The sequence below is a fragment of the Mchenga conophoros genome, linkage group LG12 (genome assembly GCF_057382185.1).
Source record: "Mchenga conophoros isolate Kocher_MC1m ecotype Shallow Benthic linkage group LG12, M_conophoros_male_GT1.1, whole genome shotgun sequence".
Classification (NCBI taxonomy): Eukaryota; Metazoa; Chordata; class Actinopteri; order Cichliformes; family Cichlidae; genus Mchenga; species Mchenga conophoros.
Genome location: NC_140537.1, coordinates 34,322,320 through 34,346,372, shown reverse-complemented (window position 1 = coordinate 34,346,372; position 24,053 = coordinate 34,322,320). Strand labels below are relative to the sequence as shown.

General features: G+C 40.5%; 2 protein-coding genes and 1 long non-coding RNA gene across 3 annotated transcripts in view; 2 read left to right on the top strand and 1 right to left on the bottom strand.

Moving 5' to 3' along the window:
* Nucleotides 1-7,354, top strand: part of sh2d3cb (SH2 domain containing 3Cb) — a 53,086-nt gene extending 45,732 nt beyond the window's left edge. Inside the window, exons 7-12 of the mRNA XM_085295473.1 lie at nt 1,037-1,497; nt 1,841-1,956; nt 2,463-2,634; nt 4,649-4,760; nt 4,889-5,098; nt 6,243-7,354. Coding sequence (XP_085151599.1) covers nt 1,037-1,497; nt 1,841-1,956; nt 2,463-2,634; nt 4,649-4,760; nt 4,889-5,098; nt 6,243-6,412 — 1,241 coding nt within the window. The 3' untranslated portion in view covers nt 6,413-7,354. The remainder of the gene's footprint in view (nt 1-1,036; nt 1,498-1,840; nt 1,957-2,462; nt 2,635-4,648; nt 4,761-4,888; nt 5,099-6,242) is intronic.
* Nucleotides 4,958-6,770, bottom strand: LOC146563092 (uncharacterized). Its single transcript, XR_014894716.1, has 3 exons — nt 6,664-6,770; nt 5,161-5,475; nt 4,958-5,080 (listed from the first exon to the last, which is right to left on the bottom strand). It is a non-coding gene; the product is annotated as an uncharacterized LOC146563092 (long non-coding RNA).
* A 5,772-nt stretch (nt 7,355-13,126) lies between the features above and the next one.
* tor2a (torsin family 2, member A) lies at nt 13,127-19,247 on the top strand. Its single transcript, XM_085295475.1, has 5 exons — nt 13,127-13,571; nt 14,018-14,283; nt 14,828-15,003; nt 15,266-15,393; nt 16,511-19,247. Exons 1-5 carry the CDS (start codon nt 13,451-13,453, stop codon nt 16,753-16,755), a joined length of 936 nt encoding a protein of 311 aa, XP_085151601.1. The 5' UTR covers nt 13,127-13,450; the 3' UTR covers nt 16,756-19,247.
* The last annotated feature ends 4,806 nt before the right edge of the window (nt 19,248-24,053 follow it).

Below are 24,053 nucleotides of genomic sequence, written 5' to 3'. Positions count from 1 at the left end.
AACATAGAAATAAACTGTTGTAATTGAGTGTGATGTAAGTAGAAGGTTATTGGCGTGCATTAATCAAACAGTGTGTTCAAATAGTGAGTTCATCTACATGATCTTCATTACCTCGCCCTCTGACTTAAAAAAGTGAACGTGTTGTTTCACAAGACAAATAAATTGCACATTAAAGCAAATAGCAGGCCATGAGTTAATGATCAGGAAAAAAAACATTAACAAGAAAAAATTCCCAAGTAAAGCTGCAATAGAGTTCGAAAGAGTTAATGCAAGTCTTCAAAAGATACATTATACTGTAGGTGTGTCCTATTAATTGACTAATTAATTAAATGATTCACATGATTCTACTGGATGTCCTCACACGGTAGATTAATTGCAGTCAGAGACAACAATTAATGATAAAAAGGAATCTACATTTCTGTTTATTAAAAAACAAATTGAGCAGCGCCGCTTGATATTAACTGACATGACTGAGTGAAGTCAAAGAAACCAAGACGGTGAATAAACTAAATGACATGAAAGTAAAGATCCAAATCGGGGAGAGAAATATCATGGCACCAGTAAACTCAGTCTAGACAATAATGAAGGCAGAAATAAACTGACAGAAAGGAAGTGAAAATGCAGAAAGCAAAAAAGAAATTATCCTTCAAAATAAAGCAGGAACTAAACTGGAAAAGGGAAACACCAAGACACAGACTAAGGTGAAAATAAGAGGCGCACAAATATGAAAGTTTACCATTAATTAACTATGAGTCAACCCAAAAGCCATGATGGTATAATATTCCTCTCTGCCTTAGAGCCCTAAATTAATTGTTCAAAACTATTAACCACAGTGATCAGCTATACTGATGATATTTCTATCAGTATATTTCATTGTCATGGGTTCATTAGTCTATAATAATCATCCACATAGAATGTGCCACTTCCTCTTATTATGTATCTCAAGTAGTGTCCGAAATGTATATATTTATTCTGCTTTATTCGGATAAATATTTGTAAACATCTTTTTCCTAATTTTCCCTCCCTTCTTCTTCAGCCCCCACATCCAGAACTCCGTCCAGCAGCCGGACTCCCACTGTGACTCCGTCCCTGCCGAGGCGCTCGGACACCGTCCAACCTCTGCCCTCTCCCAGCAGCACCCTACAGAGACAGCATCTTGACAGACCCCAACCTCACCACACCCAGGTCTCTCCCTCCTCTCATGCAGATGGGAGCTGCTACACAGAGCTGTACCCTGGTCCTCAGAGCTATGTGGAGAGGCTGCAGGCAGAAGAGGGGTCAGCGGGAGTCGACCCACTGAGGGCCGAGGATGGGAATGTGTACTTTTCACCTGTGGTGGAGACGGTCTCCTGTTTCAAACCCAGCAGGTACCAGTCACCACTGATGGGAAAAGAGAATAAGCCTCTAGAAGTGGGCGTCCTGCGGAGGGTGAAGGAGCTTCTGGTGGAGGTCGATCCCAGGACAATGGCCAAACACATCACCAAGGCTGACTGCATGGTACTGTTTATAGCTGCTCTAATCAATATTTGTAAAGTAATAGGGACTTTTTTAAGGATGGACTGCAGCTCTGCAGAAAGGTTTAGGGATTTCTTTATTTTAGTCTGAACGCAGTGGCAACTATGCTGAAGGAAATCTAGGGCTAGCTATGCGTTAGTGATAACAGGTAAACTATGGGGTATTTGTTTGAATGCAAATTCTAAACCATTTCTAAATCAAAGTGTTACTGATGTGTGAAAACATGCAGATGTTTCAGGAGATTTTAAAGTGTATTTTCCTGCTCATCCTGTTTCCGCTAACTGAAATCTAATGCAGCAGTTCTTACATCTGTGTGTGTTCCTAGGTGGCCAGAATTCTGGAGGTCACGCCAGAGGTGCAAAGAATGATGGGCGTTACCTCCGGGATGGAGCTGCTCACGCTGCCACATGGACAACAGTTAAGACTAGACCTGCTGGAGAGGTGAATACTGTTCAACCAGTTCAGCTGTTCATTAGCGTGATAGAACGGTGTATATCTGACATGAGCCTTATTAGACTTTTGTCCACCAAGTTGGTTTTTAGTTATCTGCAAATTTATCTACTATCAAATGTTTTTACAAACTGGAACCATAAACTATAATGCTGCTAATTAAGTTAGTAGACTAGACTAGAGAGACCAACCTGGCTTTGTTACCAGGCTATAAGACTTTCTGCTGTTAAGTGGGGCATTTATACACAGGAGTGTCACAACAGCAATGACATGGTGTGTTATTCCTAATTTATTCATAGTAATTTATAATTCTTTCCATCTTTTTTTAGCCTTCTTTTAACTACGTGATTTATTTAGTCATATGTCTGCTTTCCCTTTCAATGTTGTCTCCCTATTCCTGCTGTTGGAAGTCTTGTTCTGACTTTAAGGACCTCTTTAAGCAAAGTGTGATCACTGTGTGGGCTGACATGACCTGATATAACATAACATTCCTGCAGGTTTCAAACCATGTCGATTATGTTGGCTGTGCACGTGTTGGGCTGCACGGGGACGACTGAAGAACGAGCCTGCCTGCTTCACAAAATCATCCAAATCGCTGCTGAGCTCAAGAGCACAATGGGCAATATGTTTGGCTTCGCTGCAGTCATGAGAGCCTTGGAGCTTCCGCAGGTAAACATGCACTGCACGGAGCTTTGGTTATTTGTGTTCATGGAGATAGGGGAAGCACGCAGGAAACAGCCGGAAGAGCAAGGGATGTGTAACAAAGGTTGCCCGGGGTAAAGTTAAACCAGGGTATAGGTAAGAGATTAACAAATATTGACTTAATGGAACAGCGTAGTACAACAAACATGAGGCTGTAACCCCTTGCCTACTGTGTATACTGATAAGGGCGCAATCATGGCTCAAAGAGTTGGCAGTTCGTCTTGTAACCGGAAGGTTGCCGGTTCAATTCAATTCAATTCAATTTTATTTATATAGCGCCAAATCACAACAAAAGTCGCCTCAAGGCGCTTCATAGATACAGAGAAAAACCCAACAATCATATGACCCCCTATGAGCAAGCACTTTGGCGACAGTGCGAAGGAAAAACTCCCTTTTAACAGGAAGAAACCTCCGGCAGAACCAGGCTCAGGGAGGGGCGGGGCCATCTGCTGCGACCGGTTGGGGTGAGAGAAGGAAGACAGGATAAAAGACATGCTGTGGAAGAGAGACAGAGATTAATAACTCAGTGTAACTAAGGGAGGATTCAGGGTCACCTGGTCCAGCCCTAACTATGCTTTAGCAAAAAGGAAAGTTTTAAGCCTGATCTTGAAAGCAGAGCTAGTGTCTGTCTCCCGAATCCAAACTGGAAGCTGGTTCCACAGAAGAGGGGCCTGAAAACTGAAGGCTCTGCCTCCCATTCTACTTGTAAATACTCTAGGAACAACAAGTAGGCCTGCAGAGCGAGAGCGAAGTGCTCTAATAGAGTGATATGGTACTACAAGGTCATTAAGATAAGATGGGGCCTGATTATTTAAGACCTTGTATGTGAGGAGCAGGATTTTGAATTCAATTCTGGATTTAACAGGAAGCCAATGAAGGGAAGCCAAAACAGGAGAAATATGCTCTCTCTTTCTAGTCCCTGTCAGGACTCTTGCTGCAGCATTTTGGATTAGCTGAAGGCTTTTCAGCGAGTTTTTTGGACATCCTGATAATAATGAATTACAGTTGTCCAGCCTGGAAGTAATAAATGCATGAACTAGTTTTTCAGCGTCACTCTGAGACAGGATATTTCTAACTTTAGAGATGTTGCGCAAATGGAAGACCGCAGTCTTACATATTTGTTTAATATGTGACTGTCCGAGCCCCGGGCCTTGGGAAAGACACTTCACCTACCGCCTACTGGTGATGGCCAGAGGGGCCGATGGCCCAATATGGCAGCCTCGCTTCTGTCAGTCTGCCCCAGGGCAGCCGTGGCTACAACTGTAGCTTGCCACCACCAGTGTGTGAATGTGAGAGTGAATGAATAGTGGAATTGTACAGCGCTTTGAGGGCCCCAAAAAGTGCTATATAAATGCAATCCATTATTATTATTATTATTATTATTATTATTATTATTATTACTGTGACTCACCTTTAGTGAAGATGCTTAATTTCAGGAATAGCTAAGAGGCCCACTGATATTTAATGTTATCACTTACATGATTTAGCCTTCGGCCTTCTTTTGGGTTTCCCTGCCTCAAGGTGTCAGGCTGTAAAATGTCACAATTCTGATATCAGGGTGCTTCATCACATCCTCAAACAAAAGGGGCAAAGTCATTTATTGATAACTTATTAACCTTTCAGTGATTTTATTAACTCAAATGCAGAAAAGTTTCTTCATTTTATATTTTTTCTTAGTTATTGTTAATATATATTTTTAACTTGGCCTGTCTTTTCTGGCAAAGTTTCTGTATATATTCAAAACTGTCTTTACATAAAAAAAGACATCACCTCTGAATATTTTTAGGAATCATATACATCTCAACTATATTTTCAGACTGAAAAAAATAAAGACAGGGACAATTTCTATAAGATTAGCTGTCAAACAATTGTGGGTTCAGCTGTGCAGGTAATACAAATAGTAAGACAAATTGAATAAAACAAATATATACAAAACGAGAGGAAGGCACAAAAGCAATAGTGTTGTTCTTCGGTCTTTCAGGTGTCCCGTCTGCAGGAGACTTGGATGGCGTTACGGCAGCGGCACACAGAAGGTGCCATTCTCTATGAAAAAACTCTCAGGCCATTTATGAAGAGCCTGAACGATGGAAGAGGTAGAGCGTCTCCTGAACTCGACACCACATGATAAAAGCATGGAGAAACAATTCCTGCTCATATCTTGGTGCTACACCATTGTTTCCACAACAAACATGATCTCTGTATCTGTCTTTCAACTCTCCAGAAAGCTGTCCGCTGTCCAACACCACTTTCCCCCACGTCCTCCCTCTTCTGACTCTGATGGAGAAGAATGCAGTGGTGGGTGAGGAGGGGACAGAACTATGGGAGACGGTGGAAGTTGGGGTGGAAGTGGTCATGTTCCACCTCGGGGCGGCGAGAACCATTGCCCAGCTAGGGGGCATCTACCGCTCTAACGCTGAGAGCAAATTACAAGGTGAGAGACAAAAATAAAATGCAGTATGTCTGCTTTATAACATTAGCAAATTAAATACAAACCTTTAGAAAATTTAAACACAAAAGACCACAGGGATCCGTCTTGGGACCTGCTGTATTTACTCTCCACACAGTTGCCATTCCACTGCAGGAACACGGATCGCATGTTAGGTGCTGCAGCTTACTGCTGTTCTTCATGTTGTTTCTAATGTGCTTTCACGTTTTCCCCTTTCTTTTTTTAAATACTGCTTTCCTCAAGTTCTAGCAGAAAAGTAGCCTAGCATTTCTTAGCAGCCACTTAAGCGTTGGTAGCCTAGAGCATGTATTTTTTTTCAATCTGGAAAAAGTCCAACACACTGGTTCCAACCAGGTGGCAACCTGCAATAAAATATAATAAAGTCAGATTGAGGCATGCATGAAATGCATGCAAGTCAAACTACATTTGAAACCTTTTATTGAAGAGACTGGTACATGCTGCAGCATTAAATAATCTGATTATAAAAAATAATTAGGAAAAGTGTTTTAATTTCCTAAATCCCATTCTAAGGTCATTCTTGAGCTGATGGTTTATTTTAAGTTGAAGTTTATATTATTATCAATCAGTAATAAATAGCTTCACGACTGGTAGGCCAAATGAACAACCCAAGGCTGTATAGTGAACTGCAAGAACTTCCTCTTTCACTTCCTGTAAATAAACTCTTCCTTGCTTCTTCTGCTCCTGATGGGGTCTTCATCCATCAGGAGCACCCTATTCCTTATGGGTATGATGTCATGTCACCTCTTGTCACGCCAACCGCAGGTCTCACTTCCATGTAATAAAACTTCTCTTTGCTCTGGCTTCTGTCACACATCACCCCTCATGCTCATCCACACTCCCTCCACCCTGGCTTCACTCTCTTCTTCACCTTTCTTGTGCACTTTATGTCTATTCTGATAGTTGACCTCTGATATTTAAACTCTACCTTCATTACCTCTGCTCCTTGCAGCTTCCCTGTTCATCCCTCTTATTCACACACATATATTCTGTTCTTGTTCATGTTTGAGACAGGTCCAGTTACAGGGACCTCTGTGGTAGAAATGGTAGTCTCCGGTTCCTTTCTACACTCCTGTGCTGCTAATAATGTTAAACTGATGTGATGTTGCAGGTTTCGGGGAGCAGGCCGAAGTCCTGGAGCTTTTCCTGACTGATTTCCAGATGCGGCTGCTGTGGGGGAGCCGGGGGGCCGAGGAGCAACAGGCTCTGCGATACTCTAAGTTTGACCAGGTGCTCACCGCCCTGTCCAACAAGCTGGAGCCACCCATCAGACGACACTGACCCCAGCACTGTTTTTAGAGGCCTTGTTTATGAGCTCATGCCTACATACATGGACAATTACTGTGTTGGACACTGAGAAGCTCCTCCACTGAAAGCTCATTAAAAGGGAAAGCGCTGTGATCTTTCAAACAAGGAGGCTTCCTAAGCGTGTAGACACCAGAACGAAGCAGTGCACCCACTTAGTTCAAATCTGTCACATGTAGCAGACCGGGATACTTGAAGAGTGAGACTGAAATTTTATAAATGCTTACCTTCCCATACCAGCACTTTTCCAGTTTCTTTTGAAGCTAAACTGATGTAACTCAAGGTTGAGGAACTTTGTCTGAAAGCTTCAGCAGAATGACGACAGTTTGTGAAAGAAACCACTAAATGCTTTGATGGAGTCTCCAGAGGGTGTTTTTATTTTTGACTGAGGACTTGCACTCCTTCAACAACGTCACAGATCAACATTGTCCTGTGTTAGTTTACCTAACAAAGGACTGCATGTACTCCACAGTGGCACAGGGCGACATGATTTGGAAGTGTAAATATTTGGTGCCCTTTAGGTTACCGAGGCTGTGCCTCAGTCTGATAGGCTCATGTTTGTAAATGTTTTAATCTCCCTAAAGGCTGGACCTTAGCTAAATCCACAAACATATGTCACATTGTAGAATGTAATAACAGAATAACTGTACATCTGTATTTCAGTTTTTGTTTAGTTTTTTGTATCTTTTCAGTAATTAGGATTTTATAATTTGAAGAGATTATTAAATGTAACCTGGGGTCAGTTCGTGTTTCCTCTTTGTTTCTTTTTCTTTTTATTATACCGATGTCACTTTTAATGTAAGGGGAGTGAACTGATCCTAACTGCACGAGTACGGCACACAGGTGCAGATCATTTTTGTAATCTTAAACAGTTTTACTCTTTATTTATCAAAAAGTGTAAATAAACATTTATTTCACTGGAGGTTGTTTTATTGAATAAAAACAGTCATGCTTGTGAGCTAGCTGGCAACTCGAGCCGCGCTGCAGCATACACACTAACATGCCTCACTTTCCCCGGGCCATATAACAAAGCCAACCTCTACTTTTTGTGGTCTGTTTAGCTGTAAATTTCCCCTCTCTGCCTTTGACATGTCGGTGCTGAAGCTTTTCTAAATCACTGCCCTACTGTTTCAGTGCTTCCATCATTAAAGCTTTTACCTACAGGCTTGAGGGGGTTACCGATCACTCCCCAATGTCAGTCTGTGTGTGGCATATTTCTGTGGAGTGATGAACTTGAACATGCCAAACTCTTCCTGTATTCTTCTACTGTGGTGAATTTACATTTCAAAGTGAATCACCTGCTTCTAAACCCAGTTACAATCAGGAAAATGAAATTAACAAAACCACTTCAGATTTTTGACACTCATTAGTTAAACTGCAGGAAAAGACATAAAGACCTGGATGACCTGTAACTTTGCGATTCTAAATTCAGATAAAACTGAGGCTATTGTAATAGGACCTAAAGTCTAATATGATGAGAAATATGATATCTTACTCTGGATGGCATTACCTTGGCCTCCAGTAACACTGTGAGGAACCTTGGAATATGTAGGACTACTTACTACCATTTGCTCAATATCTCTAAAATACCTGTTTACTTGTAAACTTGTTATTAATTTCTGTCTCTCTTCCCAAGCATGCCTTTTGTCCTGTCTTCCTCCCCTCACCTCAATCGGTCACTGCAGATGACCCCGCCCCTCCCTGAGCCTGGTTCTGCCGGAGGTTTCTTCCTGTTAAAAGGGAGTTTTTCCTTCCCACTGTCGCTAAAGTGCTTGCTCATAGGGGGTCATATGATTGTTGGGGTTTTCTCTGTATGTATTGTAGGGACTACCTTCCAATATAAAGTGCCTTGAGGCGACTGTTGTTGTGATTTGGCGCTGTATAAATAAAATTGAATTGAATTGAATTAAAAATTCATGATTTTTCTTTTAGGGTAACATGTACATGAGTACAAAAAATATACAAACAAATCATGGAAATGCATCATTAAAAATGTGTCTGTGCCAAAACCCATATATATAAACCCAGGTAGAGAACACTGAACAAAAAGTTCAAGTTTTAAGTGAAGATTCTAAGTTTAAAAACTTAAGCAAGGGGAGCAACAGAATAAATTAAAAGAGCTGCAGAAGACGGAACAGAAACGTGTAGAGATAACACATCACAAGAGAATGACAGGTCTATTTTTTACACTGTGAGCTGAACAGGGATGGGAAACAGGAGACAGCTGGAAGCAATGAAGACAATCAGTCAAAAAGTCTGAGTCAAGAAACTAGAGAAAATGATCAGAGTATAAAGGAAAACAACCCAACTACAAAGAACAGCAAGAAAACTCTCATTAAAAATGATACAGTGGAACACTGGTTAGGTGAAAAGAGTCCCTAGAGTGATAAACCAAAGACAGGAAGTCAAAACACTAAAACGCTCAAAGCACATCCTGTGCTCATAGCTGGACTGGCCATCGGGCATACCGGGCATTTGCCCGGTGGGCCGCTGGCGATTTTTTGTTTTTATGGGCCGATGGATTTTTTTTTTTTTTTTTAGGAAGGGTATATATAATGAAAGGTGTTGGATTGGCCAATTGGTCATGATCGACTCTGGGCTGGACCAATTACAGCCGAGGAGGCTGGATGCACCCTCCCCCTTGTTTAGCAATCACGTGATTTTCGCGCATTGCATGCCGGGAACCCGTGGCAAAACAATCCAAGTACCGCATCAAATGCAAACATTTGCAGCACCGCAAAACGTTCATTCTCCGGTTCCAATACCTTCTTTTTTTTTCTTTGCCGCACAAAAAAGGAATGTACAAAACAAAAGGAGAACAATGCCGGTCCGTACAAAGACAGACTCGACGAAAAGACAAAGAAAAGATACGAGGAAAAAATCAAAGGAGTGAAAGAGTGAACAAAAGACGTCAGCGTGCTGCCCAACTTTCACCACGCTCAGATTTATAATTATACGCTTCTTGGAGTGAGTGCACACACTCGTGAAGTTTAGTAACTTCAGGTCACTGCAACAAGCCCAGGTACAGTTTACTGACGGATGGGTACAGGACCTTGAAATGCACCATGTAGAACGAAAGACTATTGTACATATCATAAGTTTACCAGTCTCACAAATCGTCTTCATAAATACACATTCATTAACCGTTTATTAATAGGACCTTTGAGCTCAACGGTAATTAATTAGTAGTGGAAATAATTTCTGGTAGTGTAACAGTGTTTATCTGGTATTATTCCACTTGCCACAAATATCAGTGTCATGGGGAAACAGCGCCCCCCCTCTCAGTGTGGCTGGTTAGGTGAGGCTGGCTGCAGTAATCGCTGCCAGTCTGCCGTAGCCATACGAGAGGTGAGTTGTATTGTTCCGCACACAATATAGCTAAGTAGTACAGACACATAAAACATGTTTGATTAGCTGACGAGCACCGAGTGTAATAAGTGCTTAGTGGACACATGTCCAACACCAGTTTTATGTACTTTTCATTTGTTTATTAACAGAGATGGGCAGTAACGCGTTACTTGTAACGCGTTACTGTAATCTGATTACTTTTTTCAAGTAACGAGTAAAGTAAGGGATTACTATTGCAAAATCGGTAATTAGATTACCGTTACTTTCCCGTAGGAACGCTGCGTTACTGCGTTACTAAAACCGTGATTTTTTTTGCGAGAATGTCTCATGACAGTGACGTAAGCAAGTGCGACGTTGGTGACAGCAGCTGTGTGCAGATCAACAATGGATAATATATCGAGTGCGGGAGAGAGTATGAGCGTGCAGCGTTTAAAGTGTGGAAGTACTGACCTTACTTTGAGTTTGATTCCATAAAAAGTGACAAAAACATTAGCGTCCATCGTGCGTGGGAAGAAAACTTCTTTTTACAGCGAAAAAAACCCCTAAACTTCCGAGCAAGCACCGAGTAGCTACGACGTGATGGGAAATTCACAGAGACACTCGCGCGGATTCTTCAACTGACCGCAGCACACCTGCACCAGGGTAACCCTCCGCCTACCCTGCTCCTGCTTTACAGGTGAAAATAGAGCAACAGGACCGCTGAGTCTTTGACTTTATTTATTTTCTGCTGTGTTTTACTTGCATCTGTTTGAAAGAGTGAGTGAAAATACAAAAAATATTTTATTTTATGTGCTGGAATGTGTAGAAAATAAGTTTAAATGTTAAACTAATTTATTCAAGTCAGAGAATGTTGCATATAATTAAATGTTTTGCTTGATGCATAAAGTTAAAAGATTAAAACTGATAAAACAAGTTAAAAAAAGAGACTTTTCCATTTGATTACATTTTGTATGATGGATTATGTAGAAAAAGTAGAATTGGGCTGAAAGATCTATCACTTTATCACCTCTTCAGGTTGTAAATCGTGTTTTTAAAAAGTAACTAAGTAACTAAGTAACTAAGTAATTAATTACTTTTGAAAATAAGTAATCAGTAAAGTAACGGGATTACTTTTTGGGGGGAGTAATCAGTAATTAATTACTGATTACTTTTTTCAAGTAACTTGACCAACACTGTTTATTAATGTGTGAAACTGTATGCTAAAGCGGAATGCTAATGAGATGTTCTGCCGTAGTGTGCTGTGCGGAGTGGTGTGTAGCGAGCCTGTGCACTGATAATACACCGTTGTTTCCATTCAGGTACATCATTTGTTGTTGCTGTTATTTTATTGTATATTAGAAATTGTAATATTGCTGCAGTAATCGCTGCCAGTCTGCTGTAGCCATACGAGAGTGTGCTGTGCGGAGTGGTGTATGGCGAGCCTGTGCACTGATAATACACCGTTGTTTCCATTCAGGAAATAAAGTGGCAACGATCGATCAGAGACTCCTTGTCTTTTTAAAAACACTACACAACGCAGAGTCGAGGAGTCTGTTTGGGCCGAACTGTTGCAGCGGGATGAAGCAGAAACCGGTTACAGTAGCATTACAGAAATGTAGCAGTGACAGTAATATTGTATGTTGTAATCGCAATGGACAATTAGTGATACAAAACAACTGTTTTATCCTGTGAATAAAAGTATATGGTTTTGTCAGTGTACCATGGTTATAACAGAAACGAAACGCAATATTGTGTCAGGACAATTCACTATTTATGCACAATAAACACAATAAATAAAGGAGCATAGCGCGACAATTTCTGTTCAGCGCCAGACTTGCTTGTAACCTATATCACCAATTATGTTAAGAAAAATGACGTATTAACTACTAAAAAACTCTGACCTTTGTGGGAATGCTTGGAGCAGACTAACATGTGAGCTGGAGTGTTCTGGGACGTTATATTTGGTATATCCAGACCATCTGTCGGCTCTTACTTCGGAAACATGGCTTAAAAATTTCTCTTCAACGACTTAATCAGATAAAAAAAAAAAGATCTCTTTACCCGTCGGCTTCCCGTGGCTGTCATGCGACCGGCTATTGCAGTTAATAATACAACAGCTTCTTGCCATTTTTTGGGTTTCTTTTTATCGCTGTGTAACTGAGTTCAATTGAAAGCCTGCGTGCGCTAGTACCTCTTGCCACGAGTTCCCAGAATCCTTTGCGGTTTTATCCCTGAATGACGTCACATTTTCAATCTTTATCCTGGTGGGCCGTGCTCTAGTCAAAATGCCCGGGCCGATTTTTTGTCCCAGTCCAGCCTTGCCTGTGCTGAAGCAGCACCAACATTCCTTAGTCTGTTCCCCAAACCTCAAAACCATAAACCTGTAGAACTGAAGGTATACACCCAATTACCATTATTCAAGATGTTTTATAATGTAACATTGCAAAATATTGTATTTTAGTTTGAAAAAAAAAAAGGTTTAATCATATGCATGAAGCTTAGGTCACTGTTAATAAAACTACAAAAACAGACATCTCACTGAGGTGCATATCTGAAGTGTGCTGTCCATGACAAAAAGTGAGGGGAAAAAAACCCTAAACAAACAAATTAAGTTATTTTATTTTGCAAGGACCCAGAATGTTATAACACATGACTCCATCAAAGATCATTTTCACATTAATAGCTCCCTCTGCTGTATGCAGGACACAACTTGGATTTATAGCTCTGGGGTTTTTTTGTTTTTTGTTTTGACTCGCTAATAGAAGACCTTTCACAAACACAAACACATTTTATTTGAATTTTTCAAAAATCTACATGCATAATTACATAAAATGGATATTAAACATGTTTAAGAAATTACTTGAATTGCATTTTTAAGTATGATATTTTAACCCAGATGGTTTGTCTCTGTTTCATTTGGAGCTACAACAACAAAGTTTTTTTTTTTTTTTAATATCCTGTTGTTTAAAGTTCCTAGAAAGTATGGAATCATACCAGGTAAATAAGTAAATAAATAAATAAACATCAAAGTGATAAAAAAAATGAGGTTTAGATCCATCCCATTTAGGTTTATGAATATAAATTATATAACCTATTACTTTACACCATGTTTCCTATTTTCACCCATGTTCCAGTATGCAAGATTCTATTTATCTAGTAAAATTGAAGGCTACATTATGTATGTGGCCTTTCCACACTTATTAGTCTACCTTCTGCTTCTGTTTCACTGTTACCTAAACGCCATATGGAATATCTGTGAATTAACTGTAAGTCTCGGGTTCAGGTTTGATGTTTCGACTAAAAACAAGAAAGTTTGTGACTTGTTAGCAACAACTCTGTTAAACGTGCTGTCACAACTTTCTTTCAAACAAACAAACAAACAAACAAACAAAAAAATCCTGATACCAGACCGTTTCGCCCTCTTATTCCCCATTCCAGTTAAAGTAATCTGTCAGGAAGATTTCTAGTAAAGTTTGCCAAAGTCTTACGTTTTTCTGGACTGTGATCTTCCAACGTGTCCCACAATTCACGGCCCGTGCTGGATGCTCTCTGGGAATTGTAGTCCAGTTTGTCACTGAGCTACGTCTTTCTGGGCGCCTTCCGGGGAGGAAAAAACTACAAAATCAGCCGGTAGCGATAAGGAGAAGCTCCAAACTGAGCTTTTCTGTCTACAAGCAGGCAGCCAAAATGTTGGCGACACTGTTTGTGCTGTTTTTGTTCTTTTGTAACCCAGTCTGCTGCGTTTTCCAGAAACTTTACTGCACCATATCGGACAGCTGCGACTGTGACTTTAAGCCGAATATTAGAGGTGAGACGTACTTGTGGATGCTAACCTACGGAGGCTGCTTCGTGTTAGCAAGCTAGCTTGTATATGAAACTGTATTTTATTGTTGCTGTATTATACTACATATGTTTCCTATAAAAATTATATCCGCTAACTGTTTTTTGTTTTTTTAGTGTACAGTGTTCCCGAGGAGGCAATTAAGGCTTTCATTGTAGCTTATTGCTGATTTTCTAACTGGTATGCTAGCTGGCTGAATAAAAGAAATTTCTTACAATATCTGTAATTAAATTAGCTAGTTGTCTACTTTGCAGGTTTTTCATGACAACAGCCACGAGAAGTAGATTTTTCTTGCTCTGTTTTGTTCCTGAAGCTTATTCCTATAACCCTTTATTGTGGTTATTACAGGGCACCCCAGCCCTGTAGTATTGCACCAACAAAGATTGTGACTGTTCTTTTTTTCTGATCGCCAGACTTGGAGTGGGACCTCTACAAGAATGTCTATGGACAGCATCTGGCTCAGGACATTGTGTCAGAGGAGGTGGGGAGGTTCCTTCATAATAAAAGCCCCAGTCAGCCACTGGTGCTGTCTTTCCACGGCTCCTCTGGGACGGGAAAGACGCTGGTCAGCTCTATGCTGGGAAATCATCTGTACGGCTCAGCCATGAGCAGCCCGTATGTCCACCAGTTTGTCCCCACGCTGCACTTCCCCTTGCCCCACCGAGTCAAGCAGTACAGGGTATGTTGAGAAATACAAATGGTTATATCTAAAATCTGAAGTAATGTACTAGTCGTTTTATTGTGTGTTCAATATAAAATGTTTGTTGACCATAACAAAGGGAAGTTTGAATGCTGTCATTCCTAATGTGCAAACAGGACACTGCTTTCTTCTTAGGAACATACATTTAGAACTTACAAGAGAGTCCTGTGATTTTGCTCCCAATTTCAGGGAAGATGGGCTGGTCAAAACAAAAATGATCACACAAGTAGACACAAAAAAGATACTTGACTCATATGATCATTTTTGTTTTATGTTCAGCAGACTCTGTCTATAGAATTAACTAAGTGGGAACTAGTTACTAATCATTTAATTATATACTAAAAGTTCACAAGCGAGTGCCGCCTTTCAGACAACAGTATTTGCAGTTATACATGTTACACAGCCTATAATTAAGTAATAAAAGCAGAACAGCAGCAGACGTAATTAAAAGCATTGTTAGTTGCAGTCATAGGTGATGTGTTGGGAGCTTGTGAAATTAAATATCCATCCTTTGGTTTTGTAGGAGGAGCTGAAGGACTGGGTGCAGGGAAACCTGACGGAGTGCGCTCGCTCAGTTTTCATTTTTGATGAGATGGAGAAGATGCCTCCAGGCCTCATTGATGTCCTGGAGCCCTTTTTGGGTCCGTCTCATGTTGTATTTCGCACCAACTACCGCAAGGCGATATACCTCTTTATCAGGTACTTAACACTCCCCTAATCCAGTGAGGCATGTCCAGTGTTTAGCTTCCTAAAGCACCAAGAAGGATCTATATGACACTAATTCTGCGGATATGAACTCTCTCCAAAAGAAGTTCTTGTATTCTCTTTGTCAAAATAACTTAAAGCTTTCATGAACGGTTAATGCTCAAAACTTTATTTCTCTCCCGGTGATGCTTAAAGAAGAAACTTTTTTTTTTATTACAAAGGGACAGGCAGCTTATTTTGTGTTTCTTGTGTGCAGCACTGCAGGAGAGGAGGTGATAAACAAAGTGGCTCTGGAGAACCGTCAGGCTGGACGAGAGAGAGAGGAGATCAAATTGGACAACCTGCAGGAGGCCATCGCACAGGCAGTTTACAACAATAACACAAGTAAGACTCATTTTACATGTTTAAGTACTCCACACTCTTAGGGTAAGGTGGTTTCATCCCAAACCGCTTCAGAGTTTGATTAAAGTTCAGTACGGTATTTTCTGTGTATAGGATAGAATAAAACAGAATAGAATGGCCCTTGTCATTGTACATGTACAACGAAATTGTGGGAGTTCTCAGCTGATCAACTGAGAACTGAATAAAATATAAATAATAGTAAATATAGTAGAAATAACAAAAAGGAGAAATATAGACAAAAACAAGAGGAAGGCAAATATTAGAGAACAAGTTGCAAAGTGCTTGAAGTAGAAAAAGTAAAAGTAACAATAACCATGATAAAATATTAATGTTTTCTATTTACAGAGCACATAAAATGCTTTACAGATCAATACTTGCGTTCAATAACATTTAAAGGGAGAAATAAATTAAAAAAGAAGTAACTGCAATCAAATGAAATGGGTCATAAACGCTTGGCCAGTAGGCTGTAGCCTCAGCACCAGATAACAGTCACATGAGAGCCTGGACAAAGACTCAGATTGTTGAGTAAAGGTCTCATAGTTCAGATATGTAGCACAGAGAGAAGCCATGAAGGACCTTGAAATAGATCCTAAAATCAATTCTAAGTCATACTGTGAGCCATTATCAGGAGGTTTAGGGAAAGGTGTGATGTGATGACTCCGGCTTCTGTACAACCTGGATTTTCAGTTGAAGCAGGTGAAGATGTATGTTGAAAGTGTGAGAAGGTTAAGACATTTTAAATGCTGGTGTCAGGAGGTAAAATAGTTTTTTTCATGTCAGTGTTCTCACCTTGGTTTGTTCAAACACAGTGTTTTTTTTGTTTTTTTTTACTGCATGTTCACTAGAAGAGGAAGAAGGCAGTGATACTGATGCTTTGGTGCTCTTCCAGAGCTAAAACTGGTCTTCTGACTTTGATTCATTTAAGTTAATCATGAATATAAAATTAAAGCCCATAATAGAAGCAGCATCATTGCTCTGCAGCAGTGCATCATAATGAACACAGAAATTAAGCAGCCTCTTTGAGCTAATTTTCCAGTACATTGCTGATGAAAGCTTTCATTACTTCAGTAACTGAAGTGAGTTTTTACCCCCCATTCAGGCGGCCTCTTCAAGTCCAACATCATTCAGCAGAAGCTCATCACCCGCTTTGTTCCCTTCCTGCCCCTGAGCCGATACCACGTTGAGCGCTGCGTGCACTCACAGCTCTGCCAGCGGGGCAGCTGCAGCCGCAATGACGTGGTGGAGGCAGTAGGGGGCGACATGAACTACACTCCAGCTAAGGGAAAGTACTTCTCCAACACTGGCTGTAAGACTGTCCCTGCCAAAATCAACTTTTTCCTGTGAGCTGAGGGGAACTGGGTTTAACTTTTAGGACTGAAAGGGAAAATCTGAGAAAGATGCTCACATGCAGGTCAGAGCAGCATCTGGAGGCTAGGATGCCCTGGGAGCATGAAATCAAGGGGCGTGAAACTCCTGACTGTCCGGATTTGCAATCAGTGATTGTATATTGCAATCTCCATGAAGGTATAGTTGGCATTTTCTGACTTTTTCAGGAGTCATGCCACACTCTACCTCAAACCCAGCTCTACCTTTTAATTTTTATATATTTTTGTTGGTATGTTGTGGTTTCAGGTTTCAAAGGCTTCAACTGGAAGTCATTAATTGATGTTTTCTTGTTTTTAGGCTCATTATTTATCCAGTCTTAATTTATTCTTTGTCAACACTGCCATCCCTCCATGGTCACACTGATGAGGAATTGTCACAGGTGTCCAGAGCGGACTAAACAGCTGGAGGTTCTTTGCTGAGTGAGCGAAGACCTTTTTTTGTTTGTTTTGTCTTCATTTCATTTTTCTAATATTTTTCCCAAAAGGGATCACACAAGATTGTTTTTATTTTGGGTAACATTTGTCAGCAATGGGATTTTTGCTAAGTGTTGACTTTCGACGATCATTATCCAAGTTTTTCACCCGGATGAAGCGACATATTTGGCTTGTGGCAAAGAGAGCTTGACATGAAAGTACACGTCATCAGTCGGCTTATTAGAAAGTAGAATATATTTTAGGACTGAAAGAGGTCACAGGATAAAGGAGCTCCTTTGCCAGATCATTTTAAAACAAATGAAAGAAGAAGAGATGAGTTTTACTTTGGGGAAAAAAAACCCAACTTGTGTGCTGCAGCCCTGCAGGCTCGGTGCCATATTTTGGGAGCATGTGACCACTTCTGCCATCAGGTGGCAGTAAAGACTTTGTTTTAGACAAGTGTAACGGAGGTGAAGCTGAGTTCACCAAGAGCTCAGTGCATTTTAATTCACTTACTCCCATGTGAGTGAGTTCTGTAGTGCTTTTATTTTGTTTCATTGCTTTAAACTGTACTGTAAAGGCAGCAGGTAGGGATGTTTTTAAAACACTGAAAGTGCACTTTATGGAGTATTAAAAAGACCTGGTGTTCTTTGTCAATTATGAAATATTTCCAAAAGTTTGGATTGTTTACACCAAATTACTAATTATAAAGTATTAATTTTTTCTTGTAATAAATTGCGTGTTAAATGCAGTGAAGAACAAGGGTAACGGAGTTCACAGGATGAAGATGAAATTCTTATCGTATCAGGGTGAAGGTTGACACACACAGAGGCTCGTGAAACTCAAGACAGCCGCAGGGATCAGCGTTCATTAGCTTTGCTTTCAGTACAGAAAAGTCTAATAGTCAAATCAAACGCCAGTTTTTTTTGATTGATTTTTACTTTTTCCACTCAGCTTTGCTGTGTTGCTATGGAGAAGGCAGACTCCAGGCTAAAACTCAGTCATGTTTTGTATGAAAATTTTTATGCCATCCATAATCGGCGACAGTTAGACTCCTCACACTACCATGGTTAATACAATCTCCACAACAAAACACTTTGGTTTTTGTCCTTGTTGTTTCTTCTGAGTTACACAAGTTTCAGGTCCAGCTTCTGAACATTCGTGACTGAAGCGTTTGAGGTATTGTGCACCTTTTACTGCTACAATGTAAAGCAAAAATAAAATGTAATGGCACAAGAAAGATGTTCTGTGCCTTTTGTCCAGTATTTATTTATTAAAACAGGGAGATTTCTCTGTTTTCTTGCATTTTAATAGAAAATATTCTTTTTACTTCTGAGAATATCAACAAATATTTCTGGGACAACTTCACCAATTCCAAGGTGCATGGAAAAGATCAAACATCTGATGGCATGAAGACTCAGTTGATCCTGGTGAAGGCCATAAGCTGAAACGCGTTTGATCACCTAATAAAGTTGTTCCTATTACTTCTGTGAATATGACATGTAACTACAGCTTTATTTGTTTATTTATTTTTGATTCAGTTTTTTAACAATCACCACTCTGATTTCAAAGAAAGATAGTAAAGGGTCCAATTACTTTTTAACCCTTTGGGTGCTTTATGTTGAATCAGGCAACTGGTCACTGCAGAGGTCACTGCAGGACTCCAGGCCTCAAGGGCCGGTGTCCTGCAGGTTTTAGATCTCACCCTGGGTCAACACACCTGAATCCAATAATTACTTCGTTACCAGGCCTCTGGAAAACTTCAAGACATGTTGAGGAGGTAATTTAGCCATTTAAATCAGCTGTTTTGGATCAAGGCCCTGCAGGACACCGGCCCTTGAGGCCTGGCATTCCCCATTCTTTTGCTAAATTAATCTCCAGTTTCTTTTTTTTTCGCTTAACCAACTCGAAGTTACCTTCATTCTTCTGTTTATCATTTATTGTGATTTATTTGCCACACTGGAAACCCAAGTGCTCGGAGCGACTGAATCGAGAAGTTGTTTAACGTAAATAAATTCGGAGTTCTGTGTTTCTCAATCTGAGATAATTATTCCTCCAATCATAATGACACTCATACTGAAAATGCTTAGTAAGACCCCACAATCACAAAAAACTAAGACATTTGCTGCCGCATTCATTGAAAAACTTTGAGGAGCAAGACCCCAAAAGGTTGATTTTGTTCATCCGGCCGTAGCATTTTCAATGGGAGAAAACGCTACATCCAAGTGACTTCTTCAGTCTCAGCTGACTGCAGGAACAGAAACAACCTTTTGGGATTTACTTACCTGGATGATTGAGCATGCATCAAGACTTTGGGGGTCAAGACTGTGCATGAAAAAGCTGCTGTTAAATTTACTACACTGACGATGCTTTTTAAAGATAAGTCACTGTTTTGTACGGTAATTACATATGCATAGTCTAACAGTTGAAATATCAAGAGACTGAAAGACATCTGTAAAACCTGCAGTGAAGTCAGTGTTCTTCACATAAAGTGGTTAACGACTGTTATTTGCTGTAACTCAACAAGTAGATAATGGTCATGTAATACAACAACATGTTCATTTAAAACTCATCCTTTCTCAACATTATCCAGCACTGAAAACTTTACAAAAGCCTGTTTTTCTGGTATTTTATTACAAATTGCTTCAAAAAGGGTGAAGCATGATTTTTTTTTTTTTTATCCACCTGTCCTTGATTGTGAATGACTGGAGCTGCTGTGTATCAGCTCTCTGTACGAGATGCGATGCTGATTAGATCTCTGAGAAAGACGTAGCTCTGATATCTCGTTGAGCAGGAAATTAATAGTTTCTCCATCGGAAATGAACAGGTGTCAGAGGTCTTCAGGAGGCTGTGTTTGTTCACTCTTTTCAGTCCGTGAAGCTACATTCTCACTTGTGTGGACATTTCTCTTAACTTACTTGACATTAGATCCAACTCATTTACGCATGACACCTCATTTTTACACTGAGTTGGCACAGTGGGGTGGTACTTAGCACCATCCTCTCACAGCAGGAAGGTCCTGGGTTTGAATCCTTTCTGTGTGGGTTCTCTCTGGTAAAGACACAGTTGGGGTTAAATTACATGGTGATCATTACGCATCCAGCTGCATTCTTTAATTGCCAACAGGGGGCGATACACGTGTTTGCAAAAACATCTTCAAGTCCCACAGAAGTCTAAGGGGAAACAGGTCTTGGACTGAAAAAACTTTGATGATGGTTTTTGGGCTAAATCACACATTTTATCTCACATGGTTATGATTTTCAAGTTTCAGAAAGGAGAATTGTCCTGGGTATGCTCGTTAATTAACAATTTGAGATTGACAAGTCATTAGCCAGTAGATCTGTCCCTTGCTGTCACATCTGATTTCAACACAACAGCGGCTCAAATGCACGAAGCCTCGAAACTGGAGTTCATTAACCAATAGGTGACAGCACTGGTGAGTGGTTCTTCATCACTACCATTGACCATTTTGTAAATTAAAATTTAGCGATCAAATTCTGGACGTTTCACTGGAGAAACAAAAGGGAAGGCTGGTGCAAGATGGTCTTGAAATATGGGACAAATCACTGAATTTATAACTAACTCACATTATTTTATGTACAATTTGTGAAAAAGTTCTTGCATTGATTTCGATATAAATATTGGCAATACTTCACAGTCCCTAGACTAGATGTTCCTGTTCATGTTGAGGCTGAGATTCTCATCCACCTAACCTAGACAATTATACCTGATAAACATCATCACATCAGCTGATATTAATATTTAGGTAAAAGCACCACCCCATCAGATTTCTTATCTACCCTCTATTGGGACACTGAGTAGCATGTAAATAAAAAAAAAAAGAATGCAATAATTTGCAAATCTCATAGATGCACATTTTAATCACAAAAAAAAGAAAATATATATTTCAAAAGAGCTAGTTTTGAGTTTGATGGCAGCAAGATGTCTCAAAAAAGTTGAGACAGGGACAGCAAAATGCTGTAAAACGTTGGTGTTACTTAAAGAAAACCGCTGGAGCAATATCGTGTATTTAACTGGTAACAGGTTAGGATAGATGGAGATTAGTAACATGATTGGGAATGATACGAGCAGTATAAAGTATAAAATATCTCATCACCTACAGTACATGATATCAAATGAGTCAGAGATTGTGTAATGGATAAAGGTTTGGAAACTAAATTGGATGCCTGTGATCTTATGGCCTGCAGGGCAACACTGGATTAAAAAACAGGCATGATTAATTCATAGAAATCATTGCATGGGCTCAGGAACACTTCCACCAATCAGTGTCTGAACAGCTCATGGAGCCATCCACAAATGCAGAGCAAAGCTCCATCATATATGGAAGAAGGCATATCTGTACAGATCTCATTCTCTGGCCCAAAGCTTGTTTATTATCAACTGAGGCAAAGTGGAAAACATGGATGCACCATCCTCCAGACTAAAGAGGAGAGTGGCCTTCTGGCTTGTTAAAAGCACTCATACTATCATTAACAGTATGGTTTCAAAGTAGAAGTATTCAGTGTTCTTACTTTAAAGTTTTGATATGTTTTCTATATTGTGAATAAAATAACTGTTTATGAGATTTGTAACAATTGTATTTGTTTTTCTTTACATTTTACACTGTCTGGCCACTTTTTTTGGAATTGGCTTTTTCTAAATCCTACCACACAGTCACCTAAACATGAGATTTAAAAATGAACCCTAGGGTCAAAACTCTGGGGTGAAAGTTATTTTTAAAAATTTACATCTTCATATGTTCATTTCAATTCAGTTTTATTGTGTAGCGCCCATTTTGCATGTGTGGACATGTGTTGCATTTTCTCTCTGCTGCCTTAGGTACCACGTCTTACAGCTAAACGCATTCAGTAATTAGATAAGGGAGCACGAGAAAGAAGAGCACTCCAGTGCCAGAATACCTTTGTTGGTAGTGTGTGTGAGCAGCAGTGTGCTTTGGGTTAACTTCTTGAGTTTCTCTTTGTGCGACAGACTTCTAGGTTTTGTTTGTCTTTATTTTAGGTAAACCTAACAGATGTAAACGGAAACTACCTTTATCCCCACACTGCACTTTCACACATTCACGCCGTGGTATGTGTCAACACGACGTGTAGTTACGTTTCCTGGGAGGGAGGTGCACGTCAGGTTTCGACGTAGAGTTAAAATGGGGTCCCGTCATGATGTAAGTAATGATGATCTGACACAGAAGTATAATTTACCTGTTTAAACAACACCTGGCAACTGGAGGGAGGAAGAACTCCCTTTAAACACGAAGAGGCAGAACTAGGCTCAGGGAGGGGCAGCTATCTAAAGTGACTGGTTAGAGTGTGAGCAGAAACTACACAAAATAAGGAATTGTGCCACATAAATTCATGGGAAAACTGGAGGAGAGGTGCATTACTGGAAGTTTCTGATTTTTACCAGTATTCCCAGATGAAAGAAGGCAGACTTATTTGAATTAAAGAACATAAATTAATCACAAATCATCAAAAATATTCATCACAGAAGAACTGTAGGTCATGTTGGTGTCATCCAAAGTAAGAATCATGGTGCACGGTGCTTCTGAGATTTGAGAACATGGTCGTTTCTCAAACATAATGAAGCAGTTTAGTTGTAGATTCATGTTAGGAGATGAGGTTGGCGTGAGACAAAATTTGGTTTAAATATTGTTTCTTCATTTTGTCAGATTTTACTCTCTTGAGCAACGAGATGTGCTTGAAGTATGCACCCCAAGAAACGTCAAGTTAAACAACATTAGAGTCAAGTTTGTCATTTAAATGTCAAATTTTGGGCCAAGGCCAATGAAAACTTTTCAGATGCTGCCAGATTTACTACAGATTACTGTAGCTTGTTTTCTCAGCCAACTTGGTTTCTTTGGAGATGCCCAACTGCCATTTTTCTCACCTGCTGGAGGTGACCGACCAAACAGGAAACCAGCCAAAACCTCCAAACTTCAGTTTCCTCTCTGCTTGATGAAATTTTGGAAACATCTCCTCATCCTTTCAAAAGGCACCAGGCTGCCTCCTATATATGCCACATCTCACCACGACCCTGCTGTGATGACTTCATCAACCCCCACCCTCTGCTCTCCGCCCTCCACCCCACCCACCAATAGCACCACCACACAGGCTGTGTGAGGAAGAGGAGGGGTTCAAAGGTCAGCTTAGAGGCCTCTTCACCCCAGCTGCTGTTGCTGTGTGCTGCCATCTATGCAGTTCAGGACAATGAGAGACGCAGGGAAAGAAAAAGCCAGGATGACCGTAACACACACACACACACACACACACACACACACACACACACACACACACACACCGCGACCTTTGAGCTTTTTTTTCACACGCTCCCAGTAGAACAGCTGGACAAGCCTTTATTTTTTCCTAGGTAAGAGTAGTGTAGTTGTATTAATTTATTCTTCTGCAATTTAATGTTGTGCTCCACCCCCAACCTCCTATTCACCACATTTACTTCCTCCTCTCTGCTCCTCCATCAAAATCTGTGTAAAAAGTAACTTTCACCTCACACTTTACCTCCTCACCCCTCGCCAACCCTCCCTTCTTCCTTCCTTCCACCAGAGCTGGGTGGTGACGGTGGCGGGGGCAACAATGGGACGCTGCTCCTTCCTCCCCCCTCCCTTTGCACCTCCACATCTGTGAGTGCCCCTCTGTCTTCTCATTCTTCTCCCTAACCGCTCCATTATTAAGCCTCTTTCACTTGTAAATGTGGCCAGCGATACTTCTGATGGGTCTTTTATGCACGCGGCCGGGGTCAGGAGAAAGGTAGGGGCCACAGTGGAGGGAGGGGGGTGGGTCATGGTTGAGGGTGGCGAGATGGTGGAGGGGCAGT